The following is an 18,450-nucleotide window of genomic DNA, read 5'->3' as shown; positions in this document are numbered from 1 at the left end:
GAAATGTATATGTTACTTCATATGTAACCCTACAAATTAATTCGAACAATTAGTAAATTCATGAATCTACTATTTAGAAAATACACAGTAGTTTTAGAGGCCACAATATGTAAATGAGTACCCGGTCCCAGCTCGCTGCATTTATAAGAGTTAGTCAGTGGTGGTGTCGCCACGTATGGTTAATTGTTGGTGTGCCATTGAGCATATTTGCACATGACCATGTGACAAGGCCTTCACATGACCACACTTTAGCTGTCATCCTGAAAAGCCCAAGCCGCTGCAGTCTTCAACCAATTTTTGTAGAGCTATTGGCGTACTCGGTCACATTAGTTTAACAGGCCACACCCTGCTCATGTAACCTGGTACAATGTTTGCTTTGTTCAAACACGCTACTGGGATACGTTGATATGCAAATCGCACTGATCAATGTATTAAAGGTCATTTAAACTCACCCCTGTTTTGTGTATTGTGTAGTTCCAAGTAGTGATGTCTAAACTATGCCTCTATAATACGTGGATAATTTGTATGTGTTTTGTCTAAAGAACTTCTAAAAACGGTGCCCCAATTTCAACAAATAACATGCCATTTGAAATATTACAATATGTAGTTTATGTGAACGTGGTAACAAAAAATCATTTGGCCTGGTAATTTATCTTATTGCCTCCACTGCTGCTTATCCACTTAATCATTTTAAAATACCCAATATTGTGCCAGATCCATTTCATAATCCTACAAGGGATAGGTGGAGTTGTTTGTGTGTATCTCTTAAAACTTTAAATTTCCTCACGAACCTTATTTTAAACGTCATTGTGCAACATATTGTGTTTTTATTATAACACTTAAGATTATATTGTTTTATTATGACATTTTATTACATCATTATCAACGAATATAATTAATAAAATCTGTGTGAGAAAACAAACTCGAAGTAAATGTATACTGCTGAATCTGAATGGAATTCTCATGAATTGCATATAAAATGCTAAATGCAACATGGGAAAACTGACTTTTTTTTTTACTCAGCATGTCACAGGTACATGACTTATGTTGCCATATGTAATAGCCCTTTACCTCGGTGTCTTAGTTGAATTGTGTAGCCTGTTGGGTCAAGAAAGCTGGCCGAAGGCGAGTGCCCTCCTACCGCCGACGTGTTGCTGCGATTTATTTTAGCGTTCGAGCCCCTCACCAACCACAATTCACCGGGACCAATCATTACTCCGGAAAACCAAATCGGTGGGTCGGGAAATGGCTCTTGCCGCCCACCACTGCATTGTGACATTTTTGATAGTCGCAAGGCGTCACGGTATGAGGGGGGGGGGTCGCCGGTGGCAGCTCAGGATCTCACTGGCATCCACACGCATCAGCCGTGATCTCATTTGGCATCGAGCCACTTTGTTTCAGGTGCTTGGACTTGGCAGATGCAATCACAGCGATGTATAACACACGAGTCGATGTTATTGTGTCCCTGCTGGGAGTACAGACTCGGCTAAATCATTAACTCTTGAAGTCCTCATAAGAGTGAAATTAAATTGGTGCAATGCTTATGCTGAAACGTATAGCCTTTTTAAGTAATGGTTTTTAATTCGGCTACTAATTACAGTTTGTTTGACAGTACCTTGTTTGATATAAAAAAAAATTATACTTTTTATCAGATTAATTAATTTATATGAATGTATTTACCCTTAGGTGTGTGAGTGCATGTGTGTGCCTGACTCTATGGATTATTTCTTATATGTGTGGTGCTTAATTGCATTGCTTTATTTGAATAGTCAAATATTTCAATAGACATGTAAATATAAAAGGTCCCTGTAAAAAGACAGGTTAAATGCCCAACCTCTTTTTGGCATGTCAAGCTCGGCTGAAATGCTGGGTATGAGAATGAACAGCTGTCTTGGGCCATCACCAGGGTCGTTTAAAGCTATTTTAATACTTTTTTGTTCCTCAAGCACTTGAAAAATTTCCTTCGAATAATCTCTGTCCTGACTGCTGCTGTGCAGCTACCGCTTGTACAAGTCATGCTTAATTTGGACAACCATAAGAACAATTAAAAAAATCTGTCTGGGTGACAAATCTGTTAAATTCCTCGTGCAAACCAACCATGTACCTTCATTGACCTTGTGGCAGAACACAGTGCAGGAGCACGTGATTGGTCAGAAATGTTCTTGAAAGTCATCGGTCCGTCCTGAAGCAAGGAACCGAGTCACCTGCTCATGTCAATGTAACCAATTCCCTAATGTACTGACGTGTATTCTGTTGCAGTGTTGCGCTTAAACATTTATTGTTTTTTTTATATTTCCACCATAATCTAGGCGGTATCCGTATTGGATTGCGCCAAAGTGCAAGCCTCACCTACATTTTGAGTGCCCGTGGATCGCACGAGAAGCTAATGGTTCCCAGACAGGCCAGACATGTAGTCCAGACGTGCAGTCCAGACATGGTGGCAATGCCAAGACTTTAAAGACTTCTGTGCTGCTGTGGTGACAGGCATGGCTAATTGCAGCCTTAAAGTAGAATGTTGTGTCAGCAGTGTCATAATGGGTCCCACTGGGAGTTTGCAAAGAAGCTATGCATGTTTGTCAGTGAAGAAAAAGTTAACCCGTTTTCCATATACTTTTAAGTATCTCTTACATTAAGGCGCTTCTGCCTGGTGTGTGCATGTTTGGGAATTGTGTATATCCATTGAAGTATATCTACCAGAGATGGCACAATAACATACTTTCATATGCAGAAATTAGCTAAATTGTGGCATCTAAGAACAATGAGGAATGTAATGGTTTGTGAGGTCTTCATTCAGAGATTAATATACAATTATTGTAGATGATGATGATGTCTTCCCACTGAGAAAAGTGAGTTCTCCATTTTTTTAAAGTGTATCCTATGACTGAGCATCTTCCTCCCAGATGTGTTCCCATGACCAACATACAGGTTGCCAAGCAACCCTTATTTTGTTATCTTGCTAGAGGCAAGAATTACTCCGGTGGGCTGTGTTAAATGCTTGTTCAACAAGCCTGGTCTTCAAATTCAATCAATGCTCTCCTTAATGAGGTGAAAGCTTATGGAAATAAATTATAGCTTTTTCCAAGGTACCTGAATGGATGGAGGGTCATTTATTGGATTTGGGTGTGATCTGTGGGTGGTCTTTTTTCACAACGAGACCATGATGCTTTCGGCAGATGTGACTTACAGGAAGTCAGTAACATAGCTACAGTAGAAGCGCAAACTGGCTTGCCGTGGGACTGCAAATGATATTCCTTGCTGTGGGAATTTAAGCTTTGTTTCAAGAGATGTTTGTAATGTTGAGCCTCCCACACATACAGCAGGGCCATGTTTGTATAAGAAAAAATGCCTTGGTGCTCTTGCACTGAAAGCAATCGGGTATTTAAAAAAAAAACAATGTAAAAATGAAAAAACCTAAAATTAAATGGGAGTTTAAACCCTTGGGCAAAAGAGGGATCTGTGCATATTATCAGTTTACCTTATTTAATGATTCAGTAGCTATTGAATCATTCCAATGTCACCATGGTGTAGAATTTCACTTTACAATGGGGCGGAGCCTGGGATTTGCTTGGTAAATGAACACACATGCAGAACTACACAGCGCACAGTCAGGTTGACACTTGCAAGGACGCACCTGACCATCTTGCACAATTGCTTCTAAGCCTTTTTTGTGGTGGCATTCCTTTTAGGCATTGCTACGTGACCCATCAGTTAGAAAGTCTACTGTTGATAATTGCTGCATAGTAGATGAATGCCAGTTGCTTTTTTTTGTCTGTGACCACGTTTCATAAATTCTTGACTCCAAATATTTTCTTACAACTGTGTTTTGCAGTAAAAATATGCCGAAGCCTTCATTATCAGCAGTAGGGTAAACTGCTCCGGTGATGTTTCAGCCATTTTGTCAAGACTTAGATCTTGCCTGTTAAAATGCAGTTAATGCGGCCAGGGCCTCCATACTCACATGACATGCTTTGGTGTCAAAGTACATGACTCTACAAAGATTACCCAGGCGTTAAAATAAAAATCGTGTGCTTGTTTACACATTACAGTTCTTTCTACAGAGGTGCATTTAAGTGTGCGTCACCCAGTGCCCCAGTGGAACACACAAAAGTAAACACCCCAGAACCTTTGCATCCCTGCCCGCCTACCTGCCTCACAGCAGTGCACCTGTTTGACCTGTGTGTTTGTGCCTGAACTGTACCGTGTACTAGTCATAACATTGATCATTCTTGTTGTATTGGCCACATAGGTTAATACAAATTCATGCAGCTCATTGGAACTGGCCCTGTGTAAGGAAAATTACGATAGAACTCATATCAGGAAAACTGGTTGAGTGCAATTTAAATATATTTTTTGGTACTGCTCAATATTTGTTTTTCTGTAAAATGTCTTAGTCATAATAAGTCTACTCGTTAAGCTGAAAATGTATTATAATCACAAAAAGTTCCCATTTCAGGATATATTGATTTATAGGTCAATAAATGAGTGTAGTCATTGTTAGAATACTGCATCAACATTGAGATTGTTATACAATTATAAAATCAGTGAGGAATTTTATATTATTCAAAAGAGTTTAACACGTAGGCTTTCGCGACCAATATTGTTCATAATCAACGATTTTTGGGTTTAGATCGCGTTATTTATAAATGTGTCGTAACCCTCCACCACCCGACACGGCCAATCAGTAAAAAAAGTGTCACGTTGACAAAAGACAAATAGTTCACTGCTTTAGCCCACCGGTGTGTTGAAGCGTGAAACCACAACATTTACAATTTGAGTACGACGTTTCGCTGGTAATTGCATCCAGCATCATCGGGCAATTCGCCAGAATGGTGGCGAATTGCCCGATCTAAACCCAAAAATCGTTGATTATATTCAAAAGAGACTTACATTTTTAGCTCGTATAATTAATCAGCTACCGTATTTCGTCATGCTAGTATTTAAATTCGTATTAACGGGCTCCATTATGATCCACTTGCATTATATGTGTGCTTTGCACATGTAAAACATTTATTTTAATTTTACTAGGTAAGGCTCACTGAACTATATAGCTCTTTTTTAGAAGCGACCTGGTCAAAAATGACAGCTCAGCGAAGTGGCTTATCATGTGAAAATGTATAGTAGCCACATACTTTAAATGCATGTTTCTAAATGTGGAGGGAAAAACACGACCACAGTAAGAAACTCCAAGTATACAGGCGTCAGGGTTGGGATCAAACCGACAGCTTCCTGTATTCCAGGAGAGCGAGTTAACATCTCACCACTATGGGTACATTTAAACTGGCATTATATTTTGAGTTTACAGGGTTGCTGTGTTACCATTAAAGAGACCACGATCGGCTTCGTAAAATAATACTCTGCATTTAATTTCCAGCTAGGGCATCCACATACGGTGTTTACACAAGCCATAGAGGCCACATCACCATGCTCATTGGGTTACGCCTGTAACGTGAACTTAAGCTTTCAGAGCCGCAATAGCCGTTTGTCATGGAAGAATTTAAAATCACCTGCGACGTGGCAGACTCGGTGAAGCGTTTGTAGGACTGGTGGGCACAGTTAGAGCAGACCAGAACCACGTACTTTTGGAAAAGTACAAACCGTGCAGTATTTGAAAAGCCACATGCTTATTCTTGGAAGAGGGGGGTGTGTATTAGAAAACATTTGCAATTGCTAGGGAAGTGAGTCAAGTCAAGTTCCTCGTTTGTACGTTTTGAGGCGTGATCAGGAGGAAGGGAGGATAACGGTCGGTTGCTGCCACACCCAGTCTTTCCCAACCAACATTTGTAACCACTTCTCGTTTCAATTTTGAACATTTTTCAATTAAACAATTTTGTGGACTCTTGTTTTTTAAATCAATGTTCATGCACTCATTTTACTTTCGATTCTTTCATATGAGCGGATTCATTTTCTTGGCATGAGTAGGTTACGGGTTTGAATCTTGCCACATGGTGCTCGCTAAATGAACTGAGTGAACTGCATGCTTGCTGAATGAATGATCACCAGATGGTGATAGCTCCTTGTATGGGCTGTTCCACTATTTGTGCGTACATTTTAGACATTTTAAAGATGTGGGTAATCCTGGGTATAATCATGAAGGGGCTTTTTACTTCAGTGTAGTATATCAACCAATTACCCCTGCAAGTCAAATTTAAATAGTATGTCCACTGATTTTGGTAAGCGAGAAATGTCTACACAATACAAAGGTGTCAGAACTGAAGTTTTCATCTATGCTGCGATGGTGATGATGAATATATGTGTATCTGTCAAATTATTGTCTTCCGAGATAATTACCTTCAAAACGATGCCCCACACGTATGATGAGGCGAACATCAATTGTTTGTTACTATTCGGCTGCCCAATTGTTGGAACTGCCCACATATAAGCACACAAAATGGTCGCTCAAATTTGGAATCAAGTAAACCATTAACCGTTTTAATTCTTTCGTAGTTGAGGCAGTGGTGCACAAGCATGAATAAAAAAAACTCACCATGTTTGTCATTAACACTGCCTTATAACAGAAAAAAATATTTTTTTATATTGTAATACTACCATGATTAAAAACCATTCACCAGATAACTATAAATATGTAATTTTCTTTTATAAGGTAGTATTAATGGTGAAGGTGAAGATTTATTTTTTATTTTTGTGGATATTAAATAATGGTGGCTTGTGTCTTAGACAGATTTGGTCATTGCCATAACACACAATGGCCTGCTCTCTGGTGGGATCTTTTGTGTTGGCGACCTGGCATGTGGCTCATCCCCACCGGTCGATCAATGAAGATCCGCATTTAACAGTTCATTCATAGGGTCGTACTCAATGTCTTCCCATAGTTCCCCCATCGACAAAAGGCTGAGACTGGCCTCCAGCCACAGAGTTTTTTTTACCCTTTTTTCCCACTGACACGTCCGAGCTGCATCAGTGCGGGTCTACAGGCCGATTTCCGATCCGAGCGCTTGAAAAACAACCTGGCATCTCCTGTGCCACGCCGGGTTGGCTCGGCACATCTCTCCAGTGTGTTTCAGTTGTAACGTGGAAAAGAGGAATTGTTATACATTTGTAACCCAAAACTGAACCAGTTAGTTGTATCATTAGACCTCCTTTGCCAGTACCAAAATATAATAATAGTGTGTTTTTGTTTGCATTTTGACTGCAAGTATTGTGATTAATGCAGACATGAATCCTTGTAAAAAGGTTTCAGTTTTGTTGCCAGAAAAAAAGGGGAAAACCCCTATTATTATCAGTTGTAATTGTATATGTTTGTGCTTGTACTAGGAGACGTCACGTTAGGCATGCCCATCTTTAAACTGTATCCAGTGGTGTAAATGCTGCATTCCTGTGGAGGAACACATTTTTTCTGGAGCACGACCACGATTAACATCCCTAAAATATGTATTTTAATGACTACTTGAGGGATGATGGCCTGAACTGATCCTAAACCGGGATTTCAACTTGCAGCCTTCCAATTTTTAGTTGAGTGCTCAGTTATATTCTTATCGTGTGTGTATCTTTATGTAGATTATTTGGTTAGTATTAAAGCTGTCCTATGATGCCATGTGGTTAACCACTTTTCTATGTAACATGTGTTAAAATAAGAAAACAGCAGTGGATTGCTTCGTCAATCCACTGCTGTATGAAGACTTCACCAAGCACTGCTTAATTTAGGTTTTCAACCATTTAGGTTAAATACAAAAAAACATGGCCGAAAGGTTAGTTTGTGGAGGATGAATAATTGAGTAAGGTTATCAGTGTAAGAAGAAGCATGCACTGTGCTAGCTCAAGAGAGGTTAAATTTAGGCCAGGGCAATCACTAATTAGCTAAAAGCCTAGGCACAATGAAAAATAAATGGCAACACAAATGTGCTCACTTGATTATGTCTTGGCCATTCATTTAAGAGGTAAAAATTTCAAAACAGAATCTTTATTTATCCTGGAAGAATCCGATGAGCTATGAAGTTTTTGTTCACAGATGTTCAGCAAATACTTGAGTGTTAGATGTAGCTCGATGTTTTATTTAAATTTCAAAGCGATGTTTGCCATTTATATAATTATAATGGTATCATCACATTCCACTCTCCTGGCTAGATATTTGATCCTTATGGCGGTACCCCGGGGTACCAAATAGCAAAATGGCCGAGGCAATTAAATATTTTATTTCTGGGACACTGTTTTCCAGGGGTGTGCTTAACTCCACGACTGGGGTACCAATCAATCCGAAATCAGTGCTACTCCATGATGTTGAAACGCAGCGAGGACGATAGCGCTGAAACCCTGAACGCTCGTATGCACCATAGTGCATCGTGTACAGTTCGTCGAGATGAGTCGATTGCCGCATCGCCGACCATCAACAGACTAAAATGACTACATCATGGACATTATGCGAGACCTGGGGTACTATGGTACCCCGGGGTACCGCCATAAGGTTAATTTTGCCATAGTGATAACATTCCTTTTCCTGGCTGGCAAAGGGGGAATATTAAACACATTAGCCTCCATGCATTTATTTGGCGGGTTAATTGCACATTTGTTTATCATGGCATGTTGCTAATGAAGCAATGGATGTAAATTATACCGTTTGACATTTTATTGTTTCCCAGTACTGATTATTGGGCTGCAACAAATAGTTTTTCCTGATGTCGGAAACTAATAGTTCATGGCTGATAAATGGAGCCCTTTCAAGTAACGTATATGTTTGTGTGTGCGTGTGCTACATTTGCATATTATGCTCCTGATGGTGGAAATGGCCAGGAATCTGAGGCCACCGGGATCCAAGTGCATTGCACTCACCACTTTGCCACCACTCCCATATATCATGTAAAAAAATATACCAAACATACACGGTTAGCTTTACTGACCGTAGGGATAAGAGCTCATGGTAAAGCACCTGAGCTGAGCAATCATTGGAAGGACGTTATTAACCAGGTAAAGTCTTAACTGACTGTGATGTTTCCATCCTACCTGCCTATGTCAGCTGTTATTTCGACTCTGTGTCTCTCTCTATGCCTCTCTCTTATATCTCTCATGCTCACATGTCCGTTGCATTGCACTCTCATGCCTTTGGATTGCACTCTCATGCTGCAGGCCCTTTGGATTGCACCCGTTGGGTTGCACTCCCTCGTCGAGGAGGCCGCTCTCCTATCTTACATTTACATGCTTATTTCTCACATTAACATCACTAGTCCCGGCCACTTCTTTATGACCCTTGAGCTACACCCATTTCAAACCTTTTAAAACAGTCTGCCTCAGCAGCAGACCATGTTTTCCCACCTGATGATGGACGCTTGTGTTGCGCCCGAAAGGTCGTGATTAATTTTATTTTATACCCACGTGACTTTACCAAAAGAACCAAAGAGCAAAGCACCTAATGTCAGCAGAGTACACAGTGGGGTGGTGTGGTCTGCACTGTGCCGGGCCGCATTTATCCCACCAATGTTGATGTTAACATTACAAACAGGGACACGTGTTCTCTCGTTAACACGTGTGCTGCTCTCTGTTTGTCTGCAGGCTCGACGCGAGAGATCGGCTCGGCCCTCACCAGGGTGTGCATCAGACACCGTAGCATCGAGTCGAAGCTCAGACAAGTGTCAACGTACGTACGCACAAAGCACCACGCGCGCGTTCCCTAGTGTAAGCCGTACTCTGTGCTGCTTTCGCCTGCAACCTGGAGGGGGGTTGGGGGTGGTGGTCATCGCCACTGCTGGTGATGGTTTAACCGGCTAGGATAAAACTGGGCCATGAAACTGGGTCACGGAGACCCCCGAGAATATTGCGCAACGAGTGGCTGGCGGTAAACACGGACCCTTCTCGGAGGAGACTTGAAGCGTGGAGGAGTGGAGCAGCTCTCCAGCTGTTCTGCACCCATCCCTTCCCAATATTTGTCCTTCTTGTTATTGAGTCTTGCCTCAGAGAGAGAGAGAGAGTTGTTTTAAGAGTGTTTTTTTGCTGTTGGCTGTAGCTATATTTAAGGTCCCACAGTATTTGTGGGTGGCTCTATCCCATAAAATCAGGTTAATAAATAATATTTACTGAGTAGACCACACCCTACTTATGAGATTCGGTAAAGTTGAAACCAGTTCAGTATTTTCCTTGTGAAAGCAACTGCTGATTTCATCAGGAAGACATTGTTTAATGGAATTCGTGTTATAATTATATATGCATTTAAACAAAACGTTTCTTTGTTAATTTACCCTTTTTTAAATTCTTTATATTAAGTTCGCTTGCTTGCTTGCTTGCATGCTTGCTTGCGTGCTTGCTTGTTTGCTTACGACCATGCAAATCTTTCGGTCGTTTTTTAACCCACTTCCCGTGATCCAATCGAGCTGACATTTTCCACACAGACTCTTTGTGCGAGTCAATTAATGTTCGTGAAAAAAAATTCCCAAAATTTTACACTTTTTAGGCAAAATTTTTTTATTTTACATATATTCAAATAGAACTCATTCATGGCTTTGGCTGAACGTCACAGTGTAAGAGCCTAGAGCGTAACCCCTCCACAGGCCGTGGTGGAGTAGCGCAGTTGGTAGCGCCCTCGCTTCCCATGCCAAAGGTCGCGGGATCGATCCCCGCGTCCTCCACAGGCGAATATATTTTTAAATCCTTTATATTAAGTTCGCTGCCACGCATATAAAGGTATTATAGTGAAAAACTTAGTTTTTACGGGTTATACTTATTTAAAGCTGTCTAAAATCACCCGAATTTTATTGAGTGCTGCCTCACATTATACCATTAAAATAATCTATGCCTCCAGTCTCTTGGCTGGCTGCTGGCTGGGCTCTTCTCCACCTCAATAATGGCTCTTATTGGTGTCTGTGAGCCGTTGCCACCAAAACTAGCTGGGTAACTGGCTAAACGGGATGTCCGTGTCACAAATAAACATTGAATTCAGCTAAAACAGCTGAAGACGACGATATATAGTGACATCGGATAGGTGGGAGTGACGAATACAGAATACTGACACGGTTCATTTAAAATTGCTCTAAACGTTATATTTGTGATATTAATTGAATTAGTTTGGGAGAATATACTTTAACTCCTAAAAAATATAATAAAACATCTTCACAATACTTATTTTTCAGACTACAGGATTGTGAGAAGAGTGAAAATGACAGGCGTCTTAATTTCTGTTGCCGAGCAACGGGTTCTCTACAAGTGCTTGTAAAACATAATCATAATGACATTAATCCAATAAGTAATAATCATCCATGAACCATATTCATGTCGCTTCTGCACAGGGAGTGCTGGGTGTTTAAGTGGGGGGTTGGCACTGGGGTTATCTGAGTGTGTGGTGGGAAAGAAGGCTACACTACACAATTGGTGCAACCGTGTGCTCCAGAAGCTCTTAGACATCCTTCTGATGCCTTCCATAACCTTATTAACATTATAAAGGACGAACATTATTGTTCATAAAATGAACAATAATGTACACATTAAATATAAAAAAGCATTGTGTCACTTAAGGTGACATGGTGCCGTGTCCTACTTCAAAGTGTCGTCACGCAATCCTTAAACAGGAGAACCCTTTTGCACTCGGTTGAGTCATAGTGGTGGGATGAGCTATTGTAAAATAAAAGGCTAGGGTCTGTGTTATGCTTGGAATAGTTGCATGTATTCCTCACATACGCCCTTAGAAAATGTTGTTGAGATGAGCGTCGAGTTTGTTTAGGTTGTGTCTCAATATCTGTTGACGCAGGCAAGGAGTTCATAGCTAATAGGCACATCATGATTCATCCCCGCTTAATTCAATGGATTGTCATGATTCTTGGTCAATATTTGATTCATTAATCTATTATTTTTCTCATATTTTTTTTGATGTGCAATGTCAGTCTCTTGTTATGCCTGTCTTTTAGTTACATTAGAGTAATTTAACATTAATACACAATTTGGATTGATTATAATTTAAATATTCTTAAACACACTTCAATGCGTGTACCTTGAGCATAAAGATAATTAAAAAATAGCTGAATTTGTGAATCGTCACATGCCTCGTAGTCAGTCATGCGAGTTTATTCGGTGTGAGTGTTTCAAGTGCTTCATATGTACATGTGCTTCACAAGCACTGATTTGATCCTGTTTGATGTACTCTAAATTGGCCACCCAACTGTGTTAGAGGATTGGTTGGTGTACTGTCAAGTATAATGCTGAAAGCAACACTGCTAAATCTTGGCTAACTCTTAACTACACTGAGTAGCATTTGGAGTTTGTGATGACTGTGTTAGAGTATCACTATTCTATTTGTCAAATCCTTTACATATGGGTTCATCCTATAATGGCCTGCTAGTGAGCTTTTAATACTTTATTACCCACAACTTCATTTAGCATGGTTAGCTATGTGCTGTGCGAAAGACGTTTTACATACATATGGGTAGCTTCAAAGTGTACCTATCCTGGCTTTGGCCCTGTGGTGACATAACTGCTGCATATTGGTTGGTAGTGGCTATTGCTGCTGTCGAGCATTTGCCTACACAGAAAGCCATGACATTGTTGTGCTGTCATTTTCAGAGCCCTAATGGAAAGTCTGGTCTCTCCGCTACAAGACAAAATTGAGGATTGGAAGAGGAGTGCTAACCAGCTGGATAAGGACCATGCCAAAGGTGAATACCCTCCTCTCGTTGACACCGTTTGCTTATGAATTATATGCCTATTTTGTTGTTCTGGTAAGAGTCCTTTAAAGTCTCAACCGAGTGCTACAGGGTCAGGCTTTGGTGGTTGATCGAATCCCTTTTCGAGTTTTGGAAGACACCAGACAAAAAAACAACAACTCGGTGTTATGGGTGACGCTCAATTTGTAGAAATAGGTCAACCACATATTTTATGCACTGTCATATACTAGCCATCTAATAGCTCTGCAGGTGGGTGTTTCACACCAAGCCCACCTCCAAATCGGTTGATACTTGCCCGGCATATATTAAAGTGACAGATTTTTCATTTTGTGAAAATATTTTCCAGATAACTTTGCCTTGCGTCAACACGCACTGGCCGACTCGGTAGAAATAACACAGGTGCTTTTACTTCTACTCTTCATCCGATGGTTCAACATACGCTCTCGTAGGCCAGTGGACTTTATTTGATGGTGCTGCCACTGGGCGTGGTTGTCAGAGGGGGGGTCCCAGATGGTAGCTGGAAGTGGTCACGGCCTCCATTCATGAATGCAGCTGCGTTATAATCGGTGTCCTTGTGCGACGCGTTGTTCAGAGAGGAGAGCATGTGGTTGTAAAAACTATAAACTAAACTATTTTAATTTTTTTACTTAAAACTTTCGTGACTGCAGGAATTCTTATTCTTTGGTTCTTTCGGTAAATTCCCGTAAAAAAAAACATGTGGTTTTTGTTTTCATTTTTATTAGAAATTGTATTTTTATTACTGAAAGAACCAGAATAAGTCTACATCATAGACTGCCAATACGCTCACCAGCTTAAGAACCAGGCTACAGTCTACATTATAGACTGCCAGTACACTCACTACGATTAATAACCAGGCTACAGTCTACATCAGTGTTTTTATTATTTAAATTTTATTATTTTTATTCACTTTATTTTGTATTATTTTCTATCTACGTGACTTTACCGAAAGAACCAAATAATATTTTTTATTTTACCAGGTAAGGCCCACTGAGCTATATAGCTATTTTTACGAAGCCACCTGGCCACAATTTATAGCTCTACAAAGTGGCTTATCACGTGGAAATGTATAGCAGCCAAATACTCTAAACGCATGTTTCTCAATGTGGAAATACAAACCAGAGGGCCCGCAGAAAAATCCACGCAACAATGGGAAGAACATCTCCAAATATATTGGTGTCAGGATCGGGATCGAACCCACAACCTCCTGCATACTAGACGAAGGAGTTAACGTCTTTCCACTGATCTGTGGAATGGTCCTGCCCATCCCCAAGAGCTGGAGATTTACTGACGTCCTCTGCATTGGCAGCTCACATATTTCGCAGCCCAGTGCCACAGGGAATCAAATCTCATCTTGGTGCAGCGCTTTCAGTATTTTATTTGGGCTTTAGCTTTGATGTGGCACGTGAGCGTGCAGTGTGCTCATTTAATTCCTTAATTGCGTGATTGCTGTGTGCTCAAGGGGTGCATGGAGAATGAGCTCTTTCAGGCCCAACCACAGTCATTGCCATTATATATGCAGAACATTATTATAGGAATCATTCAGTTATTATTTTAGAATTTTTTAAGGGAGCCCAGAAATATGTCTTATGTGTACATCAATGCTTTCAATAGCATTTCACATATGCACGAAAACCACAAAACGATAAACTAATTGAAATAAAGTTTACCACTCGGCTTACAAATACGAATGACCAGATCTTTATTGTTTTTGTGAAGATGGACAATGAAATACTTTCTTAAGAGATTTTTTATATATATGAAGCTTATATCACTTTATGTGAACACTTGTGATAACAAATTGGGGCACACCAGCCTTTCAATTCAGCAAGCGAGACTTAACGAATACAGAAATGTGCTCAATTCGACATGTTTCACTTGTTAAATAAAATGGCTGGCATGCCCCAACTTGCTACCACAAGTGTGTTATGTTGTGTACCAATGTGATTAGTGAGTGTTCGTATATGGGAAAGGTTTTTTCACATTTAAATTTCTTAACAATGTGGAGGTTTCTTTACTCAGCTTACTTTCCAGCTTGTTTAGAAATGGGATAGTCTGAGCAGCTTGCAACTCGTAATCCAAGAGGATACACGGAACTCGGAACTCGACTGAATCTGCTTATAAACCATTGTTAATATGAGAGGCCAATTTAGTTGTGATAACAATACACATGTCCCAGCGGTGAGCTTGCTCATGACTCAACCATTTAACGTAGTCTGGACCCATATTGTGTTTGAGCTTTTTCTGGGCCTGCGTGGTCCCACAATTTTTAGAGAAAGCCCATCGCTTCATAGACCATCGCTTCATAGACCATCGCTTCATAGAATGACTGGAAACTGCAGAGCCCACAAGGTTGGGTGAGAATGCAAGTCCACTGTGTATGGGTCAACTGCAGAACCATCCATGGCATCACCGCCTTACTCGGCTTCATTAAAAAAGTCCATTTACAGCCTCACCATCGGAACAACTTGAGAAAGTCCGTATGAGTTGTTTGCATTAACTATCTGCAATGCACTTGCATTATTGAACATTAATGTGTTATTCTATCTTTAAATTAAGTTTGGACATTTTTAATTGATGATAACAAATAAATCGTGCCTCCCTTGACTTTTACGTTTTATCCCTGATCAGAGTACAAGCGCGTACGACAAGAGATTAAGAAGAAGTCTTCAGACACTCTTAAGCTGCAAAAGAAAGTGAGGAAAGGTGAGAATGGTAATTCCTGTTTTTTTTTCTTTATTCATTCTCCAGACCAACCTTTCTAAAGCTTAGACACATAGGAGCACTCCCCACCTTTACAAAACCTGATAACATCACGTTTAGGTGTGCTCTGCATGACTTGTTTTGGAGAGCTGCGAGGCATTGTCTGTAGAAGGGTGTATTGTTGCAAGGCTGACAAGCTTGCACTGTGCAACCCTATTATCACAGGTATGTTGTATGTTTTCTCAATTCCCTGTGGGCAGTGTTTTGTCTAGTCTATAAATCATCAATGAATACGAAGTATGTATTGCCATGATAATTGCCATGGTTTAATGATGTTTTATAATAGCTTCATGGATACCTATTTCAGCATTTTGGCACCGTGGTTATAGCATACAAATTGAATGGTGGCGAGTTTATATTCTGGTTGGCAGTTTAATTAGTGCTTCATTCTTCTGGTGCTGATCATGTTATTTACATCACTGGCTAATGCTTTAAGAATAAAAGGATAACTTATTTATATTCTTTGGGTCTTTCGATAAAGTCGCATAGATAGGTTGAAAGAAAATACCAAAAACTACGACGTTTCGATCACAACACAAGCGATCGTTTTCTTTTCTCCTGATGACGATCGCTTGTGTTGTGATCGAAACGTCGTAGTTTTTTGTTGTTTTCTTTCAATCTATCTACGTGACTTTACCGAAAGACCCAACGAATGTGAATTCCTGCAGTCACGAAAGCTTTAAGTCAAGAGATAACTTATTTGTTCACATTTGAGCAGGAAAGAACTAACTTTTAAAAAGGTAATACTTTTAGGGTTACATTGACAATGAAGCGTAACGATGGAGTGACAACCAAGGGATAAAATGTGCCTGAGGATGTCCACTGAGGAGTTGTAGTGACAAATCAGCCCGTGCGCAGACAACGGTGGATTGTTGCATCGCAGGATGGCAACAGCTTTGGGAAGCCTTCATGCTTCAGTGAATTGATCATGGGTGAAATTCACTTTAAAGAGTTGTTAATGAGGAGCATATGAACCTAAAAAATCTAAATATTATCCACTACAGTAACTTGTTAATTCCAATACTGGAGTATGCAGTGTATTTTTAAACTTCCTGCACTATCACTGAATTCCTGTTATCATTACTGCCATCATTGCAGCGCTACTAAACATTACAGAGAATGGCTTGAGAGAGTTTACAGTCAAAATTCACTCATCAATCTGTCTTAAAAGATTTGTGGTGTCATCCTTCCAAAAAAAGGACATGCAGGGACAAATGTGAGGTTGAAATCAGAGTAACTGTACACTGAGCACAGTTTGCTACTTTTTAAACGTGTATGGTACATGGGCGGCACTGGATTTTTAAGTTGCATTTCGCTGGTTTACTTATTTAAGCCACGACTGTTGCTTGAAAACAACATATGGGTGCGTGACTTCAGTCGGAAGGAGATGAGATGCCTTTCAAGTAATAGAAACAAGCTGTGTGACACTGGAAGGAGGAGGTGGATGAGATAAAATGGCCACAAATATTAGCCCTGCAAATAAATATGGAATTTGCCACAGCCAATAAATAACAGCAATTGATTGTAACGCCACTACAAGACACAAATGTATACACGTTGTACAATGTTGACTCTTAATTTATGACTGTCCTGTTGTGTAGGAAAACTTTTCAAAGACCAAAGGGAGAATAACTACACAGAACATTAACCCCTCCTATACCCAGGCTCCTGTAAAGCACCTCCTTGCAATTATCACTGGCGTTTTCTTCTGCTCAGCCAAACGACCGGCACCTGTGTTGTTATAACATTGGCATTGACAGCAGACACTGCCGTTTTGTGAAATAACCGGTTTGGCGTTGCAGGTACACGATCTGCAAAAGACTATTTCGTAGGAGTACAGGTTTATTGGGCTCCTCTTCGAAAGCTTAAAGCATCTGTACTCCTAAAATAAAATGTCCTGAGCCACAGTTATAAAGTGTCATAAAAAGCATTCCTTGCCCTGAAATTGCCAAATATGCTACAGTGTGGATATAATTAGGGGGGGGCTCTGATAATTAATTAGTTTTGATTTTATGTGGTCACATCGAGCCAGGAAGTTGTGAAACGGGGAGAAGTGAGAGGTAGGAGTGCCCAGGGCGTGGTGCGAGAAGTGTGAAATTCAGGTGGCACGTGTCAGCTACGTTTACACATTCACACAACGTTTCCCCTCAAATGAGCAATGGGGGAGCAATTATCTCTGATGGCAGCTCTGAGCCATTGATATAAATTCCACATTCCCAAAGTTGGCGACATCATCTCCATAAGTGACATGGCGGAATTTACCCCTGTTTGCAGAGATTCATGGTTCGAGCCCCATTGCTGCCATGATTAATACTGCGGGTGTATTTATGATAGTGTGGATGTATTATGCATACAGAAGTGCCTTATGTTTCACAGCTAACATTAAAGATGCCTATTTGTTACAAAAAAATAGTAGACCATTTATGCTGGTGTCATAGTCCAAACTTTCCAAATTAGAAAAATTACCCACAATTGTTGAAATTGGGAGAAACTACTGCAGACTTTTTTTTCCTGATAGCCTTACATGATAAGAATGGCACGAATACCATATTAACTTATGATTTTGTTTGATTGACTGCCCACAACATGGTTTTATAAACCCTGGAGAATTGAAGGGCTGAGTTTACCCCTACCTTGAATTTAAAATCTTTAGCATTTTTCCGTCACACTCCAGCATTGCCCTTCCAGACACACTAAGGCATTGTTTCATAACAGGCTTTTGTGAAATGAGCCGATAAGATTTCAAACTGGATGTTATTTACTTTAACCAAGTGAAGGTTGCTAAGCTGAGCAGAGCACTCCACTTGAATTATGAAGGAAAACTGTTAATTCGCCAACTTTATGAAAATGTCTTATTTCCTCAAGGCACCATAATGTGTAATTGCAATCTGCAAGTATTCGTCAGTCAAACTTTCCATATTATTTATTAACCAAAGAAGGACTTTTGCCTTAAAGGTTACCCTATTTTATCTAGCACTGTTAGAAGGCAATGTTACTGATGAAGGTTGAGGTTTTTCTGTTGTGTCAATGAGATTTGCGAGTTTTAGAGCTCATTTTAATGTTTATAACGTGC

The 18,450-nt window shown here is 40.2% G+C and overlaps 1 protein-coding gene across 7 annotated transcripts in view; it reads left to right on the top strand.

Moving 5' to 3' along the window:
- The window catches only part of LOC144946760 (protein MTSS 2-like), a 77,743-nt gene that overhangs the window by 17,607 nt on the left and 41,686 nt on the right, over positions 1 to 18,450 (top strand). For 5 of the 7 annotated variants that reach the window (XM_078875919.1, XM_078875917.1, XM_078875918.1 and 2 more), the window contains exons 4-6: positions 9,502 to 9,586; positions 12,496 to 12,587; positions 15,246 to 15,329. In XM_078875919.1, coding sequence (XP_078732045.1) covers positions 9,502 to 9,586; positions 12,496 to 12,587; positions 15,246 to 15,329 — 261 coding nt within the window. The remainder of the gene's footprint in view (positions 1 to 9,501; positions 9,587 to 12,495; positions 12,588 to 15,245; positions 15,330 to 18,450) is intronic. The other 2 variants (XM_078875920.1, XM_078875915.1) reach the window with 1 other exon arrangement.

This window comes from Lampetra fluviatilis, chromosome 42 (genome assembly GCF_964198595.1).
Source record: "Lampetra fluviatilis chromosome 42, kcLamFluv1.1, whole genome shotgun sequence".
Lineage (NCBI taxonomy): Eukaryota > Metazoa > Chordata > Hyperoartia > Petromyzontiformes > Petromyzontidae > Lampetra > Lampetra fluviatilis.
Note: the sequence above shows the minus strand (reverse complement) of the source record. Positions and strands in the feature narration are given on the sequence as shown.